Source organism: Oncorhynchus clarkii, chromosome 16 (genome assembly GCF_045791955.1).
Source record: "Oncorhynchus clarkii lewisi isolate Uvic-CL-2024 chromosome 16, UVic_Ocla_1.0, whole genome shotgun sequence".
Lineage (NCBI taxonomy): Eukaryota > Metazoa > Chordata > Actinopteri > Salmoniformes > Salmonidae > Oncorhynchus > Oncorhynchus clarkii.
The window spans coordinates 56735187-56757233 of record NC_092162.1 but is presented as its reverse complement, the minus strand read 5'-3'; the positions used below and the strand labels follow the sequence as shown (position 1 = coordinate 56757233).

At 43.0% G+C, this 22047-nt stretch overlaps 1 protein-coding gene across 1 annotated transcript; it reads left to right on the top strand.

The window, feature by feature from the left end:
- Window positions 1–3229: 3229 nt before the first annotated feature.
- On the top strand, window positions 3230–15455 carry LOC139368789 (troponin C, slow skeletal and cardiac muscles-like). The gene is made up of 6 exons (XM_071108132.1): window positions 3230–3445; window positions 9462–9492; window positions 9792–9938; window positions 12236–12350; window positions 13000–13136; window positions 13392–15455. The coding sequence occupies exons 1-6, from the start codon at window positions 3422–3424 to the stop codon at window positions 13421–13423; spliced, it is 486 nt and encodes a 161-aa protein (XP_070964233.1). The 5' UTR covers window positions 3230–3421; the 3' UTR covers window positions 13424–15455.
- Window positions 15456–22047: the final 6592 nt, after the last annotated feature.

Here is a 22047-nt window from a genome sequence, read left to right as displayed (position 1 = left end):
AACCTCTCAAAAAGCGGTGTGCAGTGAATTTTGGATTTGAGATGTGCTGTCTGATTATGGTGTGTGGAGAGATGGCTAGCTCTTTCGTCAGCAGCCCCTTCCTCTGTAAGAGGAAACTGGTGGAGTGCTCCAGTGAAAACGGCCCTCCATATGCTCTTTTTGAAGTGGGCTTCTCCAGGCTCTGTCAGCATGCCAACCCACTGTAGATAGATTTCCTTCTTTCTCTGTGTTTCTGGTTCAGTCAGAGAGAGAGATAGGCTTTACATTAGAATCTACTGCCCCCTGTAGAGATGCTCATTAATACTGGAACAACATACGCTCAGGTCATCTGTCTGGTGGATACTGTAGACTCATCAGCATGCTTTGAGGGGAGATGATAACAAACAGGAGAGGAAACCAACCTCACCAATGAGGACACACAGCTTACCTTGCATGTCAATGGCGGGAGGTGCAGCAGGTAAAATGGGGACTTCTTGCATCGTATCACTGTGAAAATTGTCATGATGCGTTTTGAGGGCAAATAGGAAAGACTGAAGAGATAGGAATGACAGCATCCCCTTCTTCAATCTCCCATAATCCTTTATGCTAGTTAGCCTTGAGTTTAGTCTTATTACACACATAACCACAATATTATCTTCTCTCTATAGAAATATATGTTGAGATTCCGTTCCTTGTTTGCTTCATATCGATGTTGTGAATTGTCACACTAGAAAGTGTGATGGCTGTTGGACTCAGTTCCCACAGGGAGACCCTGCCTATCTGTCTGTGAGAGGCATGGATACATATATCACTGATGTTTTTCAGATCAGTCTCTCTCTCTGTGAAGTTTCTTTGTTGGTGAGGGTCTTTCTCCCTCTGTGCAACCTGGTCTCAGAGCATTTAATTTAATTTATTATGTTACGTTTCGTATGCTATGTATTAATTTGTGGATGTCCATCAATGTCCATCAATAATATAGTATGGTATGTTACAAATTACAATCCGTATTAAATGGAACAAATTTGCAAAACATTCTGTATGTTCCGAATTCGCAAAACATACTACATTTTATGAATTTGCTAAACTTATGATATGTTACAAATTCTAGCTAGGTGGCTAACATTAGCTAGCTGGCTAATGTTAGCTAGGCTAGGTGTTAGGGCTAGGGTTAGGGGAAGGGTTAGCTAACCTGCTAAGTAGTTGCAATGTAGCTAAAAAGTAGTAAGTAGTTGAAAAGTTGCTAATTAGCTAAAATTGTCCTTGATGAGATTCAAATTTGCAACCTGTGGGTTGCTAGACGTTCGCGTTACATGCCCATCCAGCAACCCGACCAACCACCCTACTTTCGTTTTTGTCTTAAGTAGCCATACCAAATGTAACATATCATACTACTTCGAGTGATTCAGATTTACTTTACTATGTTACGTAAAGTCAATGCAACCAGGCTGCTCTATCTCTACGAAAGCTGTAGATGTCAGTGATAATGTTAGTTCAGTGCAGGCTCTCTGTATGTGACTGAGGCTAGTCTTCATGAGTGATGATGATGTTTCCAACCTGACTCTCACTGTGTGAATGCTCTGTAGGTGAGTGATGTTTCTAGAGTGTGGGGTCCGGCTATGAAACATCTATAAAAAGTGAACGATGGTGATGCTTCAGTGTGGCCTCTGTCTCTGTGAATGTTGTGCGAGGAGAGATGCGTCAAGCTCTCTCTCTCTGGGCTGCTGTTGTGTTGTTGTGCTACGATGTTCATAAACTGTGCCAGTCCCCATTAGCATCCCATTAGAACACAGCAGGATCACCAATAACTCAAAGTCCCTGTCTCAGCACTATACCTTCATTAATACGGTCACACTTTGTGGGTCTTAGAGCCATCACGCATGGCAAGATTATGAGGGAATGCTGATGGTCATATTCATTATCTCTGAATAATATTCCTGTGTAGAAGAAATGGTGTATGCATACAAATGGATGATATTGACAAGGCACATGTGGTACATGTATGATGCCTTTGGAGTGACTGTCCTTTCCTATCCAACACAGTGGCATAGCAGGGAGAGTGCAGCACAGTAGCAGGAATATATAGGATATTTTGTGGCTAAAATGGTTGGCTCTGTTGTGGTTCAGATGTGCCCAGAGGGGTGAGCTGAGGTGCTACTGTTTCATTCCACATCCACAATAGGCTTGTCTGTAGACCTACCCATGATATACAATGCACAAAGGAATGATTTTCCTTAGTCTATTATAAGGTGTTTATTTCATTCATATTTTCACATGGTTTTAGGCAAATTCACGTTCTTGTATTTGACCCAGATTTCTGACTTGAGCCCCCTGTTGATAAATGGAATATTCTGTTGCACACCTACCTGCATAACAACATCTCTATTGAAACAAGACAGTCAACACTGCCCTCTGCTGACTGACTGTATGTAGTTTATATAGGCCCACAATCACATGCATGATATAATTCAATATATTGTTAACTCTATATTTTTCTACGTTTTTTTCTTTCCTTTTTTTCTTCAAAATGCTATTTGGTAAAATGCTGTTAGTCAATGAGTAGGACAATGTATACATTCATCCATTAGAGTACATTGACATTTAACTGTACAATTTGGAGGGAGTTAGCTGACATTTTGAATAGACCGTGTCAGATAAGATAATATACAATTGGACAAAACCCTTGTCAGTTAAATGTGTATTAGTGACACACACAGACATACACATGCACATGCTCACTCACAAACACATGCACAACAGTGGAGGCTGCTGAGAGGAGGATGACTCATAATAGTGTCTGGAACTGAATAAACGGAATGGCATCCAACACATGGAATCCAGCCATTCCCGTGAGCCGATCCTCCCCAATTAACCTCCTATGATGCACACGTCTATATCCCGCAGACCCCTCCCACTCCACAACACACAAACACACACCTGTGTGAATTACCCTGCCTCCCACTCGTGCCCCCGCCCCATTTCACCTCCCTGAACCCCATGCTCTGTTCAGTTACCCACCCTCTGCCCACTCCTGTCCAAATCCCCCTTTTGCTCTGGTCTGCCTTCCCTGGCCCTCTCCTTTGCCCCTCTGGTCACAGTTTAATGGTGGAATGTTGAGTGTCTCTAGCCTCCTCCCTGGAGATTAGGGTTTGCCATGCATTCCCCTTCACTTCATTCCATTCCAAAGTGTGCCCCCTAAGAGTGGGCTCATTTTTATCTGAGCCTGGTTATTGTTACACACACGCATACACACACAGATGCACGTGAGACACCAAGAGGGCTGGACAGGCAAGCAGGGTAGGGAGGGACCAGGCCCTGCCAGGCTCCAGTTATAAAACCCTCCCAGCATGGGGCCAGTGTCCTGCTCCTAGCTGTGGTCTAACTCCCTCCTCTCTGCCACTACACCCCACGGACAGACGGGCAGCGGCCAAGTCAAGCCGCCACCATGAACGACATCTACAAAGCAGCGGTATGTCCCCCTTCACTCCTATAACAGTGCACATTGTTTAGGGAGACAGTGAAAGTGTTTGTATTTGGTACGGAGCCTCATAATATAAGAATTGATTGAAATATGTTCAATTTGGGATTTTCAGTGATAGGTGAGACAAGTTTTTGGTTATGTGGTCTCTGCCAAGTTAAGTCAAAATTGTTGTCAGATTTCTGTGTAAAGTTTGGTTACTATTTCAAATGAACACTTCAGGATTCACCATTGATTTTAATGAAAGGTACCTGTAATAGTTAGTTTTTATAGAGGGTAAAAATGTTTAGATAAACAATTATTTCAAATGATATACAGTGGGGCAAAAAAGTATTTAGTTAGCCACCAATTGTGCAAGTTCTCCCACTTAAAAAGATGAGAGAGGCCTGTAATTTTCATCATAGGTACACTTCAACTATGACAGACAAAATGAGAAAAAATATCCAGAAAATCACATTGTAGGATTTTTAATGAATTTATTTGCAAATTATGGTGGAAAATAAGTATTTGGTCAATAACAAAAGTTTATCTCAATACTTTGTTATATACCCTTTGTTGGCAATGACAGAGGTCATCTCTGTAAGTCTTCACAAGGTTTTCACACACTGTTGCTGGTATTTTGGCCCATTCCTCCATGCAGATCTCCTCTAGAGCAGTGATGTTTTGGGGCTGTTGCTGGGCAACACGGACTTTCAACTCCCTCCAAAGATTTTCTATGGGGTTGAGATCTGGAGACTGGCTAGGCCACTCCAGGACCTTGAAATGCTTTTTACAAAGCCACTCCTTCGTTGCCCGGGCGGTGTGTTTGGGATCGTTGTCATGCTGAAAGACCCAGCCACGTTTCATCTTCAATGCCCTTGCTGATGGAAGGAGGTTTTCACTCAAAATCTCACGATACATGGCCCCATTCATTCTTTCCTTTACACGGATCAGTCGTCCTGGTCCCTTTGCAGAAAAACAGCCCCAAAGCATGATATTTCCACCCCCATGCTTCACAGTAGGTATGGTGTTCTTTGGATGCAACTCAGCATGCTTTGTCCTCCAAACACGATGAGTTGAGTTTTTACCAAAAAGTTATATTTTGGTTTCATCTGACCATATGACATTCTCCCAATCTTCTTCTGGATCATCCAAATGCTCTCTAGCAAACTTCAGACGGGCCTGGACATGTACTGGCTTAAGCAGGGGGACACGTCTGGCACTGCAGGATTTGAGTCCCTGGCGGCGTAGTGTGTTACTGAAAGTAGGCTTTGTTACTTTGGTCCCAGCTCTCTGCAGGTCATTCACTAGGTCCCCCCGTGTGGTTCTGGGATTTTTGCTCACCGTTCTTGTGATCATTTTGACCCCACGGGGTGAGATCTTGCGTGGAGCCCCAGATCGAGGGAGATTATCAGTGGTCTTGTATGTCTTCCATTTCCTAATAATTGCTCCCACAGTTGATTTCTTCAAACCAAGCTGCTTACCTATTGCAGATTCAGTCTTCCCCGCCTGGTGCAGGTCTACAATTTTGTTTCTGGTGTCCTTTGACAGCTCTTTGGTCTTGGCCATAGTGGAGTTTGGAGTGTGACTGATTGAGGTTGTGGACAGGTGTCTTTTATACTGATAACAAATTCAAACAAATTTAAATTCCTTAAAAATCCTACAATGTGATTTTCTGGATTTTTTTCCTCATTTTGTCTGTCATAGTTGAAATGTACCTACAGTGCCTTGCGAAAGTATTCGGCCCCCTTGAACTTTGCGACCTTTTGCCACATTTCAGGCTTCAAACATAAAGATATAAAACTGTATTTTTTTGTGAAGAATCAACAACAAGTGGGACACAATCATGAAGTGGAACGACATTTATTGGATATTTCAAACTTTCTTAACAAATCAAAAACTGAAAAATTGGGCGTGCAAAATTATTCAGCCCCTTTACTTTCAGTGCAGCAAACTCTCTCCAGAAGTTCAGTGAGGATCTCTGAATGATCCAATGTTGACCTAAATGACTAATGATGATAAATACAATCCACCTGTGTGTAATCAAGTCTCCGTATAAATGCACCTGCACTGTGATAGTCTCAGAGGTCCGTCAAAAGCGCAGAGAGCATCATGAAGAACAAGGAACACACCAGGCAGGTCCGAGATACTGTTGTGAAGAAGTTTAAAGCCGGATTTGGATACAAAAAGATTTCCCAAGCTTTAAACATCCCAAGGAGCACTGTGCAAGCGATAATATTGAAATGGGAGGAGTATCAGACCACTGCAAATCTACCAAGACCTGGCCGTCCCTCTAAACTTTCAGCTCATACAAGGAGAAGACTGATCAGAGATGCAGCCAAGAGGCCCATGATCACTCTGGATGAACTGCAGAGATCTACAGCTGAGGTGGGAGACTCTGTCCATAGGACAACAATCAGTCGTATATTGCACAAATCTGGCCTTTATGGAAGAGTGGCAAGAAGAAAGCCATTTCTTAAAGATATCCATAAAAGGTGTCGTTTAAAGTTTGCCACAAGCCACCTGGGAGACACACCAAACATGTGGAAGAAGGTGCTCTGGTCAGGTGAAACCAAAATTGAACTTTTTGACATCAATGCAAAACGTTATGTTTGGCTTAAAAGCAACACAGCTCATCACCCTGAACACACCATCCCCACTGTCAAACATGGTGGTGGCAGCATCATGGTTTGGGCCTGCTTTTCTTCAGCAGGGACAGGGAAGATGGTTAAAATTGATGGGAAGATGGATGGAGCCAAATACAGGACCATTCTGGAAGAAAACCTGATGGAGTCTGCAAAAGACCTGAGACTGGGACGGAGATTTGTCTTCCAACAAGACAATGATCCAAAACATAAAGCAAAATCTACAATGGAATGGTTCAAAAATAAACATATCCAGGTATTAGAATGGCCAAGTCAAAGTCCAGACCTGAATCCAATCTGAAAGAACTGAAAACTGCTGTTCACAAATGCTCTCCATCCAACCTCACTGAGCTCGAGCTGTTTTGCAAGGAGGAATGGGAAAAAATTTCAGTCTCTCGGTGTGCAAAACTGATAGAGACATACCCCAAGCGACTTACAGCTGTAATCGCAGCAAAAGGTGGTTTCTACAAAGTATTAACTTAATGGGGCTGAATAATTTTGCACGCTCAATTTTTCAGTTTTTGATTTGTTAAAAACGTTTGAAATATCCAATAAATGTCGTTCCACTTCATGATTGTGTCCCACTTGTTGTTGATTCTTCACAAAAAAATACAGTTTTATATCTTTATGTTTGAAGCCTGAAATGTGGCAAAAGGTCGCAAAGTTCAAGGGGGCCGAATACTTTCGCAAGGCACTGTATGTAAGAGTTCATTGTCTGTCGTCCACCACAAATGAAACACACACTCTGAACAATGTCCATCCAAACATCGATACACACACACACATTCCAGTGTGTTTTACTTAAGTTCGACTCCTCTAGCTGTAATTTCCAGCTGAGACATGCGTAGTAGTCCAGCCCACCAGCCACCAGGCAACAGGCAGGGATAGCTAGGCAGATAAACATACAGCCCTGCCAGCGGCTCACACAGATAATGGGGGGGGGGGGGGTATCTAGACCTGAAGTCCTCCTCTGACATCACAGAAACACACATGGAGGAGGCTCTGAGCAACTGGCCTAAATTAGCCTATGAGATGTGGGACTGCTCCATTTGTAGTCATGAGTGAACCCACAGTGTGGACCAAGGTCTTGTCCTGCTTCTGGCCCTGGAGTGCTCCTATCAACCCTGTTAGGCTTCAAGAGGCACGGCATCTAGATGTATGGCGTCTTGTCTCACTCCTCAAAAGCTGGTGTTGTGTGTGTTCGCTTGACAGACACAGTTTGTTATGGAAGTTGAATTATCTGAGCAATGTCAGAATTACAAATTGCAAAAAGACAATTAACTCTTACATACAGTGCCTTGCGAAAGTATTCGGCCCCCTTGAACTTTGCGACCTTTTGCCACATTTCAGGCTTTAAACATAAAGATATAAAACTGTATTTTTTTGTGAAGAATCAACAACAAGTGGGACACAATCATGAAGTGGAACGACACAAACTTTCTTAACAAATCAAAAACTGAAAAATTGGGCGTGCAAAATTATTCAGCCCCTTAAGTTAATACTTTGTAGCGCCACCTTTTGCTGCGATTACAGCTGTAAGTCGCTTGGGGTATGTCTCTATGAGTTTTGCACATCGAGAGACTGACATTTTTTCCCATTCCTCCTTGCAAAACAGCTCGAGCTCAGTGAGGTTGGATGGAGAGCATTTGTGAACAGCAGTTTTCAGTTCTTTCCACAGATTCTCGATTGGATTCAGGTCTGGACTTTGACTTGGCCATTCTAACACCTGGATATGTTTATTTTTGAACCATTCCATTGTAGATTTTGCTTTATGTTTTGGATCATTGTCTTGTTGGAAGACAAATCTCCGTCCCAGTCTCAGGTCTTTTGCAGACTCCATCAGGTTTTCTTCCAGAATGGTCCTGTATTTGGCTCCATCCATCTTCCCATCAATTTTAACCTTCTTCCCTGTCCCTGCTGAAGAAAAGCAGGCCCAAACCATGATGCTGCCACCCCCATGTTTGACAGTGGGGATGGTGTGTTCAGGGTGATGAGCTGTGTTGCTTTTACGCCAAACATAACGTTTTGCATTGTTGCCAAAAAGTTCAATTTTGGTTTCATCTGACCAGAGCACCTTCTTCCACATGTTTGGTGTGTCTCCCAGGTGGCTTGTGGCAAACTTTAAACGACACCTTTTATGGATATCTTTAAGAAATGGCTTTCTTCTTGTCACTCTTCCATAAAGGCCAGATTTGTGCAATATACGACTGATTGTTGTCCTATGGACAGAGTCTCCCACCTCAGCTTTAGATCTCTGCAGTTCATCCAGAGTGATCATGGGCCTCTTGGCTGCATCTCTGATCAGTCTTCTCCTTGTATGAGCTGAAAGTTTAGAGGGACGGCCAGGTCTTGGTAGATTTGCAGTGGTCTGATACTCCTCCCATTTCAATATTATCGCTTGCACAGTGCTCCTTGGGATGTTTAAAGCTTGGGAAATCTTTTTGTATCCAAATCCGGCTTTAAACTTCTTCACAACAGTATCTCGGACCTGCCTGGCGTGTTCCTTGTTCTTCATGATGCTCTCTGCGCTTTTGACGGACCTCTGAGACTATCACAGTGCAGGTGCATTTATACGGAGACTTGATTACACACAGGTGGATTGTATTTATCATCATTAGTCATTTAGGTCAACATTGGATCATTCAGAGATCCTCACTGAACTTCTGGAGAGAGTTTGCTGCACTGAAAGTAAAGGGGCTGAATAATTTTGCACGCCCAATTTTTCAGTTTTTGATTTGTTAAAAAAGTTTGAAATTTCCAATAAATGTCGTTCCACTTCATGATTGTTGTTGATTCTTCACAAAAAAATACAGTTTTATATATTTATGTTTGAAGCCTGAAATGTGGCAAAAGGTCGCAAAGTTCAAGGGGGCCGAATACTTTCGCAAGGCACTGTAAGCAGCTGTCGCCCTCTCACATTTGTGGTAGCTTTTCCAGGATGGATGACCAAGTGTGAAGGACCAAACATAACTGTACCTTTGGTGTGTGAATAAGCTATGTGTAAACTAAAGAAACATTTGAGGTGAACTGTTCCAGAGAATGGGTTCCGCGTTCTGGAGTTTACTGTAAGTCCTCTGAAGGATTCTTTTCATACACTAGATTTCTCTATCAACTGTTTATGATTTAGGACGGGACCTTTCTCACAGAGTAATCTGAAAACTCTGAAAACAAAAACATTGAAATGAATGGAAGAAGATAGGTAATAGAGGTAGCATATACATGTTATTGCAAGAATGAAAAATAAGACATTATGCAGTAAAAAAAACAGTAAATCGACGTTATGATTTGGGGTTGTAAAAGTAATGTACAACTGTAGTTAAAGAATGGATTCCATAAAATACATTGATTCAATTGCTTCTGAAAACGTTCCATTTCTTAAATAGGTAGAGCAGCTGACAGACGAGCAGAAAAACGGTATGTAAAATGTATTCATTTGTATTTCATTATTGTTTGCTAATCTATGTGGGATATATCCTCAAGTTTCGCTCAATTGAATCACATCTAAAACAATATTAAGCTTAAACATGTGCACCATTCTCTCCTTCAGGCCAAAATTAAAAGTAAACGTTAGATTTCTCAGGAGGATTAAATAAGATGATTGACAGAAACAATTTTTTACACTACAGTAGCCCACACATAGAACTGGCCATGGAAAAAGAGGGGAAGTGGAAAAGAATTAGAAATATGGTCCTGTGCTGTGCTGTGTGTTCCAGAGTTCAAAGCGGCCTTTGACATCTTTATCCAGGATGCGGAGGACGGCTGCATCAGTACCAAGGAGCTGGGCAAGGTGATGAGGATGCTGGGGCAGAACCCCACCCCCGAGGAGCTGCAGGAGATGATCGATGAGGTGGATGAAGATGGTAAACACACACACATGAAAGAGAGACTCAAATGATCACAATAGGCACATTTATTTCCCATCAATAGTTCCCGTAATGATTCACGTATGAGAGTATTTGGTGAGCTCATCAGACATGGACAAGAATGGTACACAACAAAGACAAGCACTAGTGGTCTGCTCATCAAAAGGCCAATTCATGGCTCAGCAGGGACAGTTGTACACTGTTCTTTGTAAGACCGTAAACACACGAATGAAAAACATCACATGGCTGAGTAGAGTATCTCGTGACATGTAACTGCTACAGATGTAGGATCTTAATTTGACCTATTTTGTCACAGCAAAATAATCAAAAGTCAAATCAAATCAAATGTTATTAGTCAAATGCGCCGAATACAACAGGTGTAGTAGACCTTACAGTGAAACGCTTTCTTACGAGCCCCTAAACGAACAAGAATAAAATACAAAAGTAACAAGTAATTAAAAGGAGCAGTAAAAAAATAATACATACAGGGGGGTGCCGGTACAGAGTCAATGTGCTGGGGCACCGGTTAGTTGAGGTAGTATGTACATGTAGGTAGAGTTAATTAAAGTGACTATGCATAGATGACAACAGAGAGTAGCAGTGGTGTGGAGAAGGGAGGAGGGGGGGGCAATGTGAATAGTCTGGGTAGCCATTTGACTAGATGTTCAGGAGTCTTATGGCTTGGGGGTAGAAGCTGTTTAGAAGCTTCTTGGAACTAGACTTGGCGCTCCATTACCGCTTGCCGTGTGGTAGCAGAGTGAGCGGTTTATGACTGGGGTGGCTGGAGTCTTTAACAATTTTCAGGGCCTTCCTCTGACACCGCCTGGTATAGAGGTCCTGGATGGCAGGAAGCTTGATGTACTGGGCCGTTTGCACTACCCTCTGTAGTGCCTTGCGGTCGGGGGCCGAGCAGTTGCCATATCAGGCAGTGATGCAACCAGTCGGGATACTCTCGATGGTGCAGCTGTAGAAAGTTTTGAGGATCTGAGGACTTTTGTCGTGCCCTCTTCAAGACTGTCATGGTGTACTTGGACCATGTTAGTTTGTTGGTAATGTGGACACCAAATAACTTGAAGCTCTCAACCTGCTCCACTGCAGCCCAGTCGATGAGAATGTGAGTGTGCTCGGTCCTCGTTTTCCTGTAGTCCACAATAATCTCCTTTTGTCTTGATAACATTGAGGGAGAGTTTGTCGTCCTGGCATCACATGGCCAGGCCTCTGACCTCCTCCCTATAGGCTGTCTCATTATTGTCGGTGATCAGGCCTACCACTGTTGTGTCATCGGCAAATTTAATGATGGAGTTGTGCCTGGCCGTGCAGTCATGAGTGAACAGGGAGTACAGGAGGGGGCTAGGCAAGCACCCCTTAGGGGCGCCTGTGTTGAGGATCAGCGTGGTGGATGTGTTGTTACCTACCCTTACCAACTGGGGGCGGCCCGTCAGGAAGTCCAGGATCCCGTTGCAGAGGGAGGTGTTTAGTCCCGGGGTCCTTAGCTTATTGATGAGCTTTGAGGGCACTATGGTGTTGAACGCTGTCAATGAATAGCATTCTCACATAGGTGTTCCTTCTGTCCAGATGGGAAAGGGTAGTGTGGAGTGCAATAGAGACTGCATCATCTGTGGATCTGTTGGGGCGGTATGCAAATTGTAGTGGGTCTAGGGTCGCTGGGATGATGGTGTTGAGGTGAGACATGACCAGCCTTTCAAACCACTTCAAAGCACGTGAATGCTACGGGTCGGTAGTCATTTAGGCAGGTTACCTTAGTGTTCTTGGGCACAGGCACTATGGTGGTCTGCTTGAAACATGTTGGTATTACAGACTCGGACAACTTGCTAGTTGGTCAGCGCATGCTCACAGTACACATCCTGGTAATCGTCTGGCACTCACTCACATCGGCTGCGGAGAGCGTGATCACACAGTCTTCCGGTACAGCTGATGCTCTCATGCATGTTTCAGTGTTATTTGCTTCGAAGCGAGCATAGAAGTAGTTTGGCTCATACGGTAGGCTCCTAGTCCTGCAGCAACAGGATTATAACGTTTAGTCCATAATATTGCTTGATCAGTGGTTAGGCTATTAGCTGGCCAAAAGTAGGCTACATGAAAAGTGCAATACGGTTAACATAACCATGTGTTGGTGAGTGAATTCATGTAAATCCCAAAGCTCATATGCATTTCCTGCGGTGCAGGAAAATTCTCAGCAAAAAAAGAGTAATCAAATGAAGGTCTATATATCAAAGACAGGCTCCTTGACCCAAAACGTTGTGCGACATCATCCTGTTGCTGTGTCTTTGCAGGCAGTGGAACTGTGGACTTTGATGAGTTCCTGGTGATGATGGTGAGGTGCATGAAGGACGACAGCAAAGGGAAGACAGAGGAGGAACTGGCAGATCTCTTCTGCATGTTTGACAAGTATGTTTATCCTCATAAGTACATGAGGAGACTCATAAGGGGGATGAACTCTGGAAAAGTAACTCTTCGTAGTCTTACCCAACTAACCCACAGTTTATGGATGGATTATAGCGTATTAGATTTATACAGTGCTTTTCACCAGGACTGACATGTTCAACACTCTATAGGAGTACCTTACCCTGCTATCACCAATGTGCAGAACCCACATGGTTGATATATGACAGCACTCACTACACCGACCCCAGCTGAACGTTTAGGATTTTTATATTCAAAAAAGAGAAATTTTGCCTTAGATGGTTCTTGATAACTACATTTTTTGTAAAACAGATTTATTGGATCAGTTGGTGCAATTCTACCACCAGGATAGAGATACACAGGAATGTACACTATAGTTGTAGCTTGTTGTGACAGTTAGTTTCTCTTTTAGCCTACTTGTCATTGACAACTATGAAGCCTTTTTAAATACAGAAACAGTCATGTAGCCAGGTAAATAAATATATAATAATAATAATAATAATTTGTGCCATTTAGCAGACACTTGTATCCAAAGTGACTTACATTCATGCATGCATGCATTTTTGTATGGGTGGTCCCAGCAGGAACTAATTTGTAAAGCAGTATAAATAATCCTCTTCTCCTATGCCCCCAGGAATGCGGACGGCTATATAGACCTGCAGGAGCTGAAGGTAATGCTGGAGGCCACAGGGGAGGCCATCACTGAGGACGACATTGAGGAGCTCATGAAGGACGGAGACAAGAACAACGATGGGAAAATCGATTACGACGGTGAGGTTTTGACAATGACACACTATGGAGACAGAAGCATTCCTTCCTCTGATCTTGTATTCATGATAATGATGCAATTTAAAATATGGATATTTCACTGCTGGAAAGGAAATTGTCAATATAAATGATGCATGGTAACATATTATTCACAAGTAAAGCAGTGCAGTGACCAAAGTGAGTAAATCGTTTTTTCTTTGTGTTCAATTAAGATTGTAGTTGACTAAATGATTCCCCTTCTCCTCCCCTTCATTTCAGAGTTTTTAGAGTTCATGAAAGGAGTAGAATAAAGAACATCAATAGACGACAGAGTCCCCTGGCTCTTGATGATATTTTTGTGTTTCACATCAACATCACAGACATCTATGGACAACCGGAGGCTGACTTTTGGGTGTCATCGGCAGAACTTCTGAACGACTTGCACGATTTAGTTGAATAATCAATCTATCTAATTGCTTACGTATTTTTAGAACGACCATTTCTTGCATTGTTTTAAATACAGTTTGTAACTCGTTTTGGTGTCCATAGACTGCGTTTGTTTAAATGTAAGCAGCCGAAAATAATCACATAACTCGCATATCACTTCAGTTTGGCTACTTGAACTATGTATTACTGTTTTATTTCAAATGTCATGTGTACAGTTTACACATCTCTTCTTTTTCAAAGTTGCTGACGTTGTGTTGCCGGAACGAATGCTGTTTGAAATGCATCCTATTAGTGATAGGACAGTGCATCTGTTCGTAGAAGTCCCTGTAAATAGACTCAGCCCATTAGTAGTCTAAGCCTTCATTTAAATGTACATTTATGTAGTTCTGTCCTTGAGCTGTTCTTGTCTATTAATGTTCTGTATTATGTCATGTTTTGTGTGGACCCCAGGACGAGTAGCTGCCGCTATCGCAACTACTAATGGGGATCCTATCAAATACATCAATACCGATACCAAATGTGACGTAGCCACAGTGCAGACAAGGTATAACGCAATGGTTGTATGTTTAACATATTCTCTCAGGGCTAGTTACTCTGCTGGAAAGCCTGTGTTGGATGTACCTACCATACGTATGCCTAGAATGTACACTCAAGTAATAAATGAGTTAGCCAAAGCAACATCTGGTTTGTCTGATGTCATATTAGTTTGAAAGTGTTTGTTTCAATGGAGAGTTTTGGGCTGTCCTGCTTTACTTTAAAAAGTATACAATGGGCTAACGCTCAATAAGGTCATATATTTAGTTGGTAAGAATCTTTCATCATAACCTGTGAACTTTTTACTCCAACACATCCCTTCTGATGTATTCACATTGCTCTTCAATTGATTTCACTGTACATGTTGATGCCACACATAGGATCTTCTCTGCAGGGTTTATGTGGCAGGTTGAACATATTCCAGCAGTCATATGGTCGGAGGGCCAGTATCTAGTTACACAACGTAACAATACACGCTATTTGTGTCTGTTCACAATACACTATCAAACAGCTCCTTACCTGCAGCTCTTCTGATGTCATATACCTCCTCTCTTGTCCATGCAATAAGCAGAATCTGGACAAAACCAGTCGCCCGATAAGAACACGTGTTATAGAACAAAGGACTGCTGTAAGGAGGAATGACCCTAAGTCCCCTAACGCACGTCATTTCTCCGAGGCCGGTCACCCCGTCTCCTCCATATCCTTCTGTGCTATACAGCAGATAAAAAGGTTCACGCAGGGGTGTTCATCTTGAATGAAGTCTTCTCCAGACAGAATGTAGGTGGATGTTCTATTTAAAAACTCTCCACCCATCAGGCATGAATGAAGAATGGTTATTGAAGTGTTTTCTGTAACTGGTATCTTGCCTCGTATTTGTGTTTGATACACCCACCTAGTGGTGTTGTGTATATATATATATTTTCATATATAATCTAGATCAGGCATTCTATTTGGGTGTTTATATGAGTTGATGAAGGGGAAGCTCCAGAGACCCCAGAAGAAACTGATCAGGGTAGTATTAAAGCTGAGCCCACTTACTCACATAGGCAGGAGCTGCTTTCAGAAGCTCAACTGGCTGCCTGTAGAGGCTAGGGTGTCCCAGATTAGACTGGGTTTGGTTTACAGGAGTATTTACGGTTCTGCGCAAAGACAACGGATTACTTTCCCCATGTTAGGGATGCACACAATCACAGCACCAGATCAGGTGTAGCTAATTGTGTGCTTATACAGGTTCAGGAGTAATACTGGGAAAGGTACTATCTTGTATACTGAAGCCTCAGAGTGGAATGATTTGCCTTTGCCCATAAAAACAACGTCCTCTCTGGGCAGCTTTAAAATAAAGAAAAACTGATGTCTGCTGTGCCCATATGAATGTCCCCTATGATGTAACCGCAATGATGAGATATATGTTCTTCTTCTATGTTTGTGTTTTATTACCTCGCTGTCATACTGTCTTCTCCGTGTTCGATCTTGCCTAGCCATCTTATTTCAAGAAGACCACAATGTAAATAAGTCCAAACACTTAAAAGACTATCCCCTCAGCCCTCAAATTAAGTGGGCACTTCTGATGACGTATCATGATGTCTGACGAGTATAAACTTGCAGGGCAAGGGACGAGGAAGGAAGGAATGATTGTGGACCACGCTTGGCCGGAAATTCGTCACTCGTTCATCCTGCAATGATTGTGTTTTCAGACACCCATAGCTTGTGGGTGCTTTATATTTGCTACAGTTAATTACGAGTGCATGTCTACTTACAGTAGCTTGCGAAAGTATTCACCCACCTTGGCATTCCCCTATTTTGTTGCCTTACAAAATTTAAATAGATTTTTGGGGGGTTTGTATCATTTGATTTACACAACATGCTTACCACTTTGAAGATGCTAAATATTTTTTCTTGTGAAACAAACAAGAAATAAGACACAAAACAGAAAACTTGAGCATGCATAACTATCCCCCCCGCCACCCACCCCCCACAGAGTCAATAATTTGTAGAGCCACCTTTTGCAGCAATTACAGCTGCAAATCTGGGGTATGTCTCTATAAGCTTGGCGCTTTTTGCCCATTATTCAAGGCAAAACTGTTCCAGCTCCTTCAAGTTGGATGGGTTCTACTGGTGTACAGCAATCTTTAAGTCATACCACGTATTCTCAATTGGATTGAGGTCTGGTCTTTGACTAGGCCATTCCAAGACAATTAAATGTTTCCCCTTAAACCACTTGAGTGTTGCTTTAGCAGTATTCTTAGGGTCATTGTCCACAGCATGATGCTGCCACCACCATGCTTCACTGTGGGGATGGTATTCTCAGGGTGATGAGAGGTGTTGAGTTTGCACCAGACATAGCATTTTCCCTGATGGCCAAAAAGCTCAATTTTAGTCTCATCTGAACAGAGTACCTTCTTCTATATGTTTGGGGAGTCTCCCACATGGCTTTTGGTGAAAACCAAATGTGTTTGCTTATTTTTTTCTTTAAGCAATGACTTTTTTCTGGACACTCTTCCGTAAAGTCCAGCTCTGTGGATTGTAAGGCTTAAAGTGGCCCTATGGACAGATACTCCAATCTCCGCTGTGGAGGTTTGCAGCTCCGTTAGGGTTATCTTTGGTCTCTTTGTTGCCTCTCTGATTAATGCCCTCCTTGCTTGGTCCATGAGTTTTAGTGGGACGGCCCTCACTTGACAGGTTTGTTGTGGTGCCATATTCTTTCCATTTTTTAATAATGGATTTAATGGTGCTCCGTGGGATGTTCAAAATATCGGATATATTGTTTTATAACTCAACCCTGATCTGTACTTATCCACAACTTTGTCCCTGACCTGTTTGGAGAGCTCCTTGGTCTTCATGGTTCCGCTTGCTTGGTGGTGCCCCTTGCTTAGTGGTGTTGCAGACTCTGGGGCCTTTCAGAACATGTGTATATATACTGAGATCATGTGACACTTAAATAAAGTCCACCTGTGTGCAATCTAACTAATTATGTGACTTCTGAAGGTAATTGGTTGCACCAGATCTTATTTAGGGGCTTCATAACAAAGGGGGTTAAAACAGACGCAGCAGCACTTTTCAGATGTACATTTTTTTGTTGTTTTTGAAATAAGTAATTTTTTACATTTCACTTCACCAATTTGGAATATTTTGTGTATGTCCATTACATGAAATCCAAGTAAAAATCAATTTAAATTACAGGTTGTAATTAACTAAATAAACTAACATTAAACTAAACGAAAACGACAATTGTACTAGGTACTGATTTATATATTTTCTGATGTATTTTCTTGCCCGATCATGTGACACATGCAATTATCATTGGCATAGAAACCAATTAACACTATCAAGTTAACAATCAAATGCCTTTAGCCCTTATGAGGCAGAGGACCAGTCCAGAGAAGAAGATGCTCTATACTTAAGCCTGTGAGACATTGTGTTAGTGTACTATACTGACATCAAGTGTTCTCATTGTCTTGGATTGGATATTTCAGTTCCATGGAGTGTTGAAAATATTGGGGTACTGTTTAAGGAGCAAGGAATTTCCTTTTCAGAAAATGTAAGACCCTACTAATTAAATAACTATAAATAGATTTTCAGATTGCTGTAGTCACAATCATTGACATGCACTAACTTCAAATTCATCTACAGATATTGCCTCTCTAATTTGTATTAATTGTGGACAAAACCTGTCCTGGTGAATACACATGCGACAGACATGCTTTTTAAATGCTCAGAAGATCAACATCGTGCAGTTATCTTTCTTACCACTAAGTGTCAGTAGAAAGACATTCAATCACTGAGAGGCCATAATCATCATTGATGGAAGACTCAGTCCCCGAGTGTAATGATATCCAATTACTATATCATAATACACAATTATGTTATTTGACTTTGTTAAAAACAAGTGTAACCGCTCTAGAACTGTAATACAAACCTCAAACACGAACATATGAGCTACGATGAAGTCAAGGTGTAGGCCCTACTTTCAAAGAAAAGGATAGTAATTTCAAACACTTTAATAGAATATTAACGACAAAAAAATTATATAAAATGATCCATCTGTTTAAAGAGAAGAGAAGATTAAAACAAAGCCAGACTCAGGTCAGACTGAAGTCAATAAGATAGAGAATGTGAAGAATGATTGGATGGCGAGTCCGACAGACAGAAGGAAGTCATACAGACAGACATGCTCTTACAATAGGTCTAAATTACTAAGATCTTACATTGACTTGAAGGCTGGATGAATGAAAGGCCCTAAGAAAGCTGTTTGGCAGCAGTAACCACTGGGAACATTTTCTTTCTGATATTACTGTAACTGTGGAGTATTCATACAAGGCCTGTGAGTAAGTCAGGGTGTGTGTGTGTTTGTTTGTGTGTGTGTGTGTGTGTGTGTGTTTAGAGTACAATAAAACTCATCGAAGCAGGAGGAATATGTGAAATACATTTCCGTTGCAATTTGTTTTTAAAAGCTCTGCTTTTTCACAGATTTTGCAATTTATAGAAACACAGCATTTGTATCTGAGGACCCTTGGCCATGCTGGTCGTGTGTGACTGTGAATGAATGGGTCTGGGTGTGGTGTAGAGGCAGTTGGCAGGGTTGGGGAGTGACTCAGACAGGCCCGATGACTCATTGAGACACACTGCAGTGTGGTTATATGTCTTAAAGAGCCATGTTGGGTAATATATCTGTGTTTCAGAGACACAGAGGATGTGTATGACCTGTTTTTCTATTGTGTATGCTGTGCCTGATGCTTACACCCCTGTAACAATGACCTCTGACAGTGATCGATCAACATTATGTAATGTGTGTGCGTGTGTGTGTGTGTGGAATGCTGTTATCCAATTGGCTGTCATGGAGCTAGAGACTGACAGTGGTTGTGTCCAGAGTGTGTGCACACCATTGATCCACTGATTGATCCAATATCAATGATGATGATGCACGTCATCACATGGCACGTGTACGATCTAGGGAAAGGGTAACTAAATGATGGATCTATGAAAGCAATCCACATGACAAGATATAACAACTGTTTTATACAGATAGCTTTTTATTGCTAAAAATGTTCCTGCAAAACAGGAAATGCAAACTTGTAGTGTATTTTAGTTTTAAAAAGTCTTCTAAGGTTTGTAATTTCCTCCTTGAAATTTTAGACTTAATTTGCCCTAATGAAAAATGGATCAATCCGTACATAAATGTCAATTAATTATAAGCCATATAATAATTCAAATTTCCTGTTGGAGCATAATTTTTTCCCTGGTGTATCAAAACTGGCTCAAGTTGTATATTTTATGATTTATTTCACAATGAATGAATTCATTTTCATTTCAAGAATGACTTGGCATTTACATGTACAGTTGAAATCAGAAGTTTACATACACCTTAGCCAAATACATTTAAACTCAGTTTTTCACAATTCATGACATTTAATCCTAGTAAAAAAATCCTGTTTTAGGTCAGTTAGGATCACCACTTTATTTTAAGAATGTGAAATTTCAGAATAATAGTAGAGAGAATAATTTATTTCAGCTTTTATTTTTTTCATCACATCCCCAGAGGGTCAGAAGTTTAAATACACTCAATTAGGATTTCGTAGCATTGCCTTTAAATTGTTTAACTTGGGTCAAACGTTTTGGGTAGCCTTCCACAAGCTTCCCACAATAAGTTGGGTGAATTTTGGCCCATTCCTCCTGACAGAGCTGCTGTAACTGAGTCAGGTTTGTAGGCCTCCTTGCTCGCACATGCTTTTTCAGTTCTGCCCACAAATCTTCTATAGGATTGAGGTCAGGGCTATATGATGGCCACTCCAATACCTTGACTTTGTTGTCCTTAAGCCATTTTGCCACAACTTTGGAAGTATGCTTGGGGCCATTGTCCATTTGGAAGATCCATTTGTGACCAAGCTTTAACCTCCTAACTGATGTCTTGAGATGTTGCTTCAATATTTCCACATAATTTTCCATCCTCATGATGCCACCTATTTTGTGAAGTGCACCAGTTCCTCCTGTAGGAAAGGACCCCCACAACATGATGCTGCCACTCCCGTGCTTCACAGTTGGGATGGTGTTCTTCGGCTTGCAAGCATCCCCCTGTAACGAGTTTCGTCTTCATACGAAGGAGAGTCGGACCAAAATGCAGCGTGTGGTTTACGATCCATGTTTATTAATAATACGAAACACGAATCTCCAATACAATACTACAAAACAAAAACGTAACGAACGTAACGAAAACCTAAACAGCCTATCTGGTGAAAAACACATAGACAGGAACAATCACCCACAAACACACAGTGAAACCCAGGCTACCTAAATATGGTTCCCAATCAGAGACAATGACGAACACCTGCCTCTGACTGAGAACCATATCAGGCTGAACATAGAAATAGACAAACAAGACATGAAACATAGAATGCCCACTCAGATCACACCCTGACCAATCAAAACATAGAAAATACAAAGTAAACTATGGTCAGGGCGTGACAGTACCCCCCCCCCCCAAGGTGCGGACTCCGGCCGCAAAACCTGAACCTATAGGGGAGGGTCTGGGTGGGCATCTGTCCGCGGTGGCGGCTCTGGCGCTGGACGTGGACCCCACTCCATGACAGTTTTAATCCCCCTCCTAAACGTCCCTAAATAGGTTACCCACCACAATGATAACATGGGACAGAGGGACAGCTCGGGACAGAGGTAACTCGGGACCGATAGGTAGCTCAGCACTGAGAGGAAGCTCAGCACTGAGAAGAAGCTCAGCACTGAGAGGAAGCCCAGGCAGGTAGTAGAAACTACCAGAACCTGGCTGGCTGGCGGTTTCAGCAGATCCTGGTCGACTAGCAGATCTGGGAGAATCTGGTCGACTGGCGGATCTGGGAGAATCTGGTCGACTGGCGGATCTGGGAGAATCTGGTCGACTGGCGGATCTGGGAGAATCTGGTCGACTGGCGGATCTGGAAGAGTCTGGTCGACTGGCAGATCTGGAAGAGTCTGGTCGACTGGCAGATCTGGAAGAGTCTGGACGACTGGCAGATCTGGAAGAGTCTGGACGACTGGCAGATCTGGAAGAGTCTGGACGACTGGCAGATCTGGAAGAGTCTGGACGACTGGCAGATCTGGAAGAGTCTGGACGACTGGCAGATCTGGAAGAGTCTGGACGACTGGCAGATCTGGAAGAGTCTGGTCGACTGGCAGCTCTGTCTGCTCCATGCTGACTGGCTGCTCCATGCTGACTGGCAGCTCTGGCTGCTCCATGCTGACTGGCTGCTCCATGCTGACTGGCAGCTCTGGCTGCTCCATGCTGACTGGCTGCTCTGGCTGCTCCATGCTGACTGGCTGCTCTGGCTGCTCCATGCTGACTGGCTGCTCCATGCTGACTGGCTGCTCCATGCTGACTGGCGGCCCTGGCTGCTCCATGCTGACTGGCGGCCCTGGCTGCTCCATGCTGACTGGCGGCCCTGGCTGCTCCATACTGACTGGCGGCCCTGGCTGCTCCATGCTAACTGGCAGCTCTGGCGGCTCCTTGCAGACTGGCAGCTCTGGCGGCTCCTTGCAGACTGGCAGCTTTGGCGGCATCCTGCAGAAAGGCAGCTCTGGCGGCTCCTTGCAGACTGGCAGCTCCTTGCAGACTGGCAGCTCTATGCAGACTGGCAGCTCCTTGCAGACTGGCAGCTCTATGCAGACTGGCAGCTCCATGCAGACTGGCAGCTCTATGCAGACTGGCAGCTCCTTGCAGACTGGCAGCTCTATGCAGACTGGCAGCTCCTTGCTAACTGGCAGCTCTAAGCTAACTGGCAGCTCTATGCTAACTGGCAGCTCTATGCTAACTGGCAGTTCTGAACAGGCGGGAGACTCCGGCAGCGCTGTAGAGGCGGAAAGCTCTGACAGCGCTAAACAGGCGGGAGACTCCGACAGCGCTGGAGAGGAGGAGGGCTCCGACAGCGCTGGACAGGCGAGGCGCACTGTAGGCCTGATGCGTGGTACT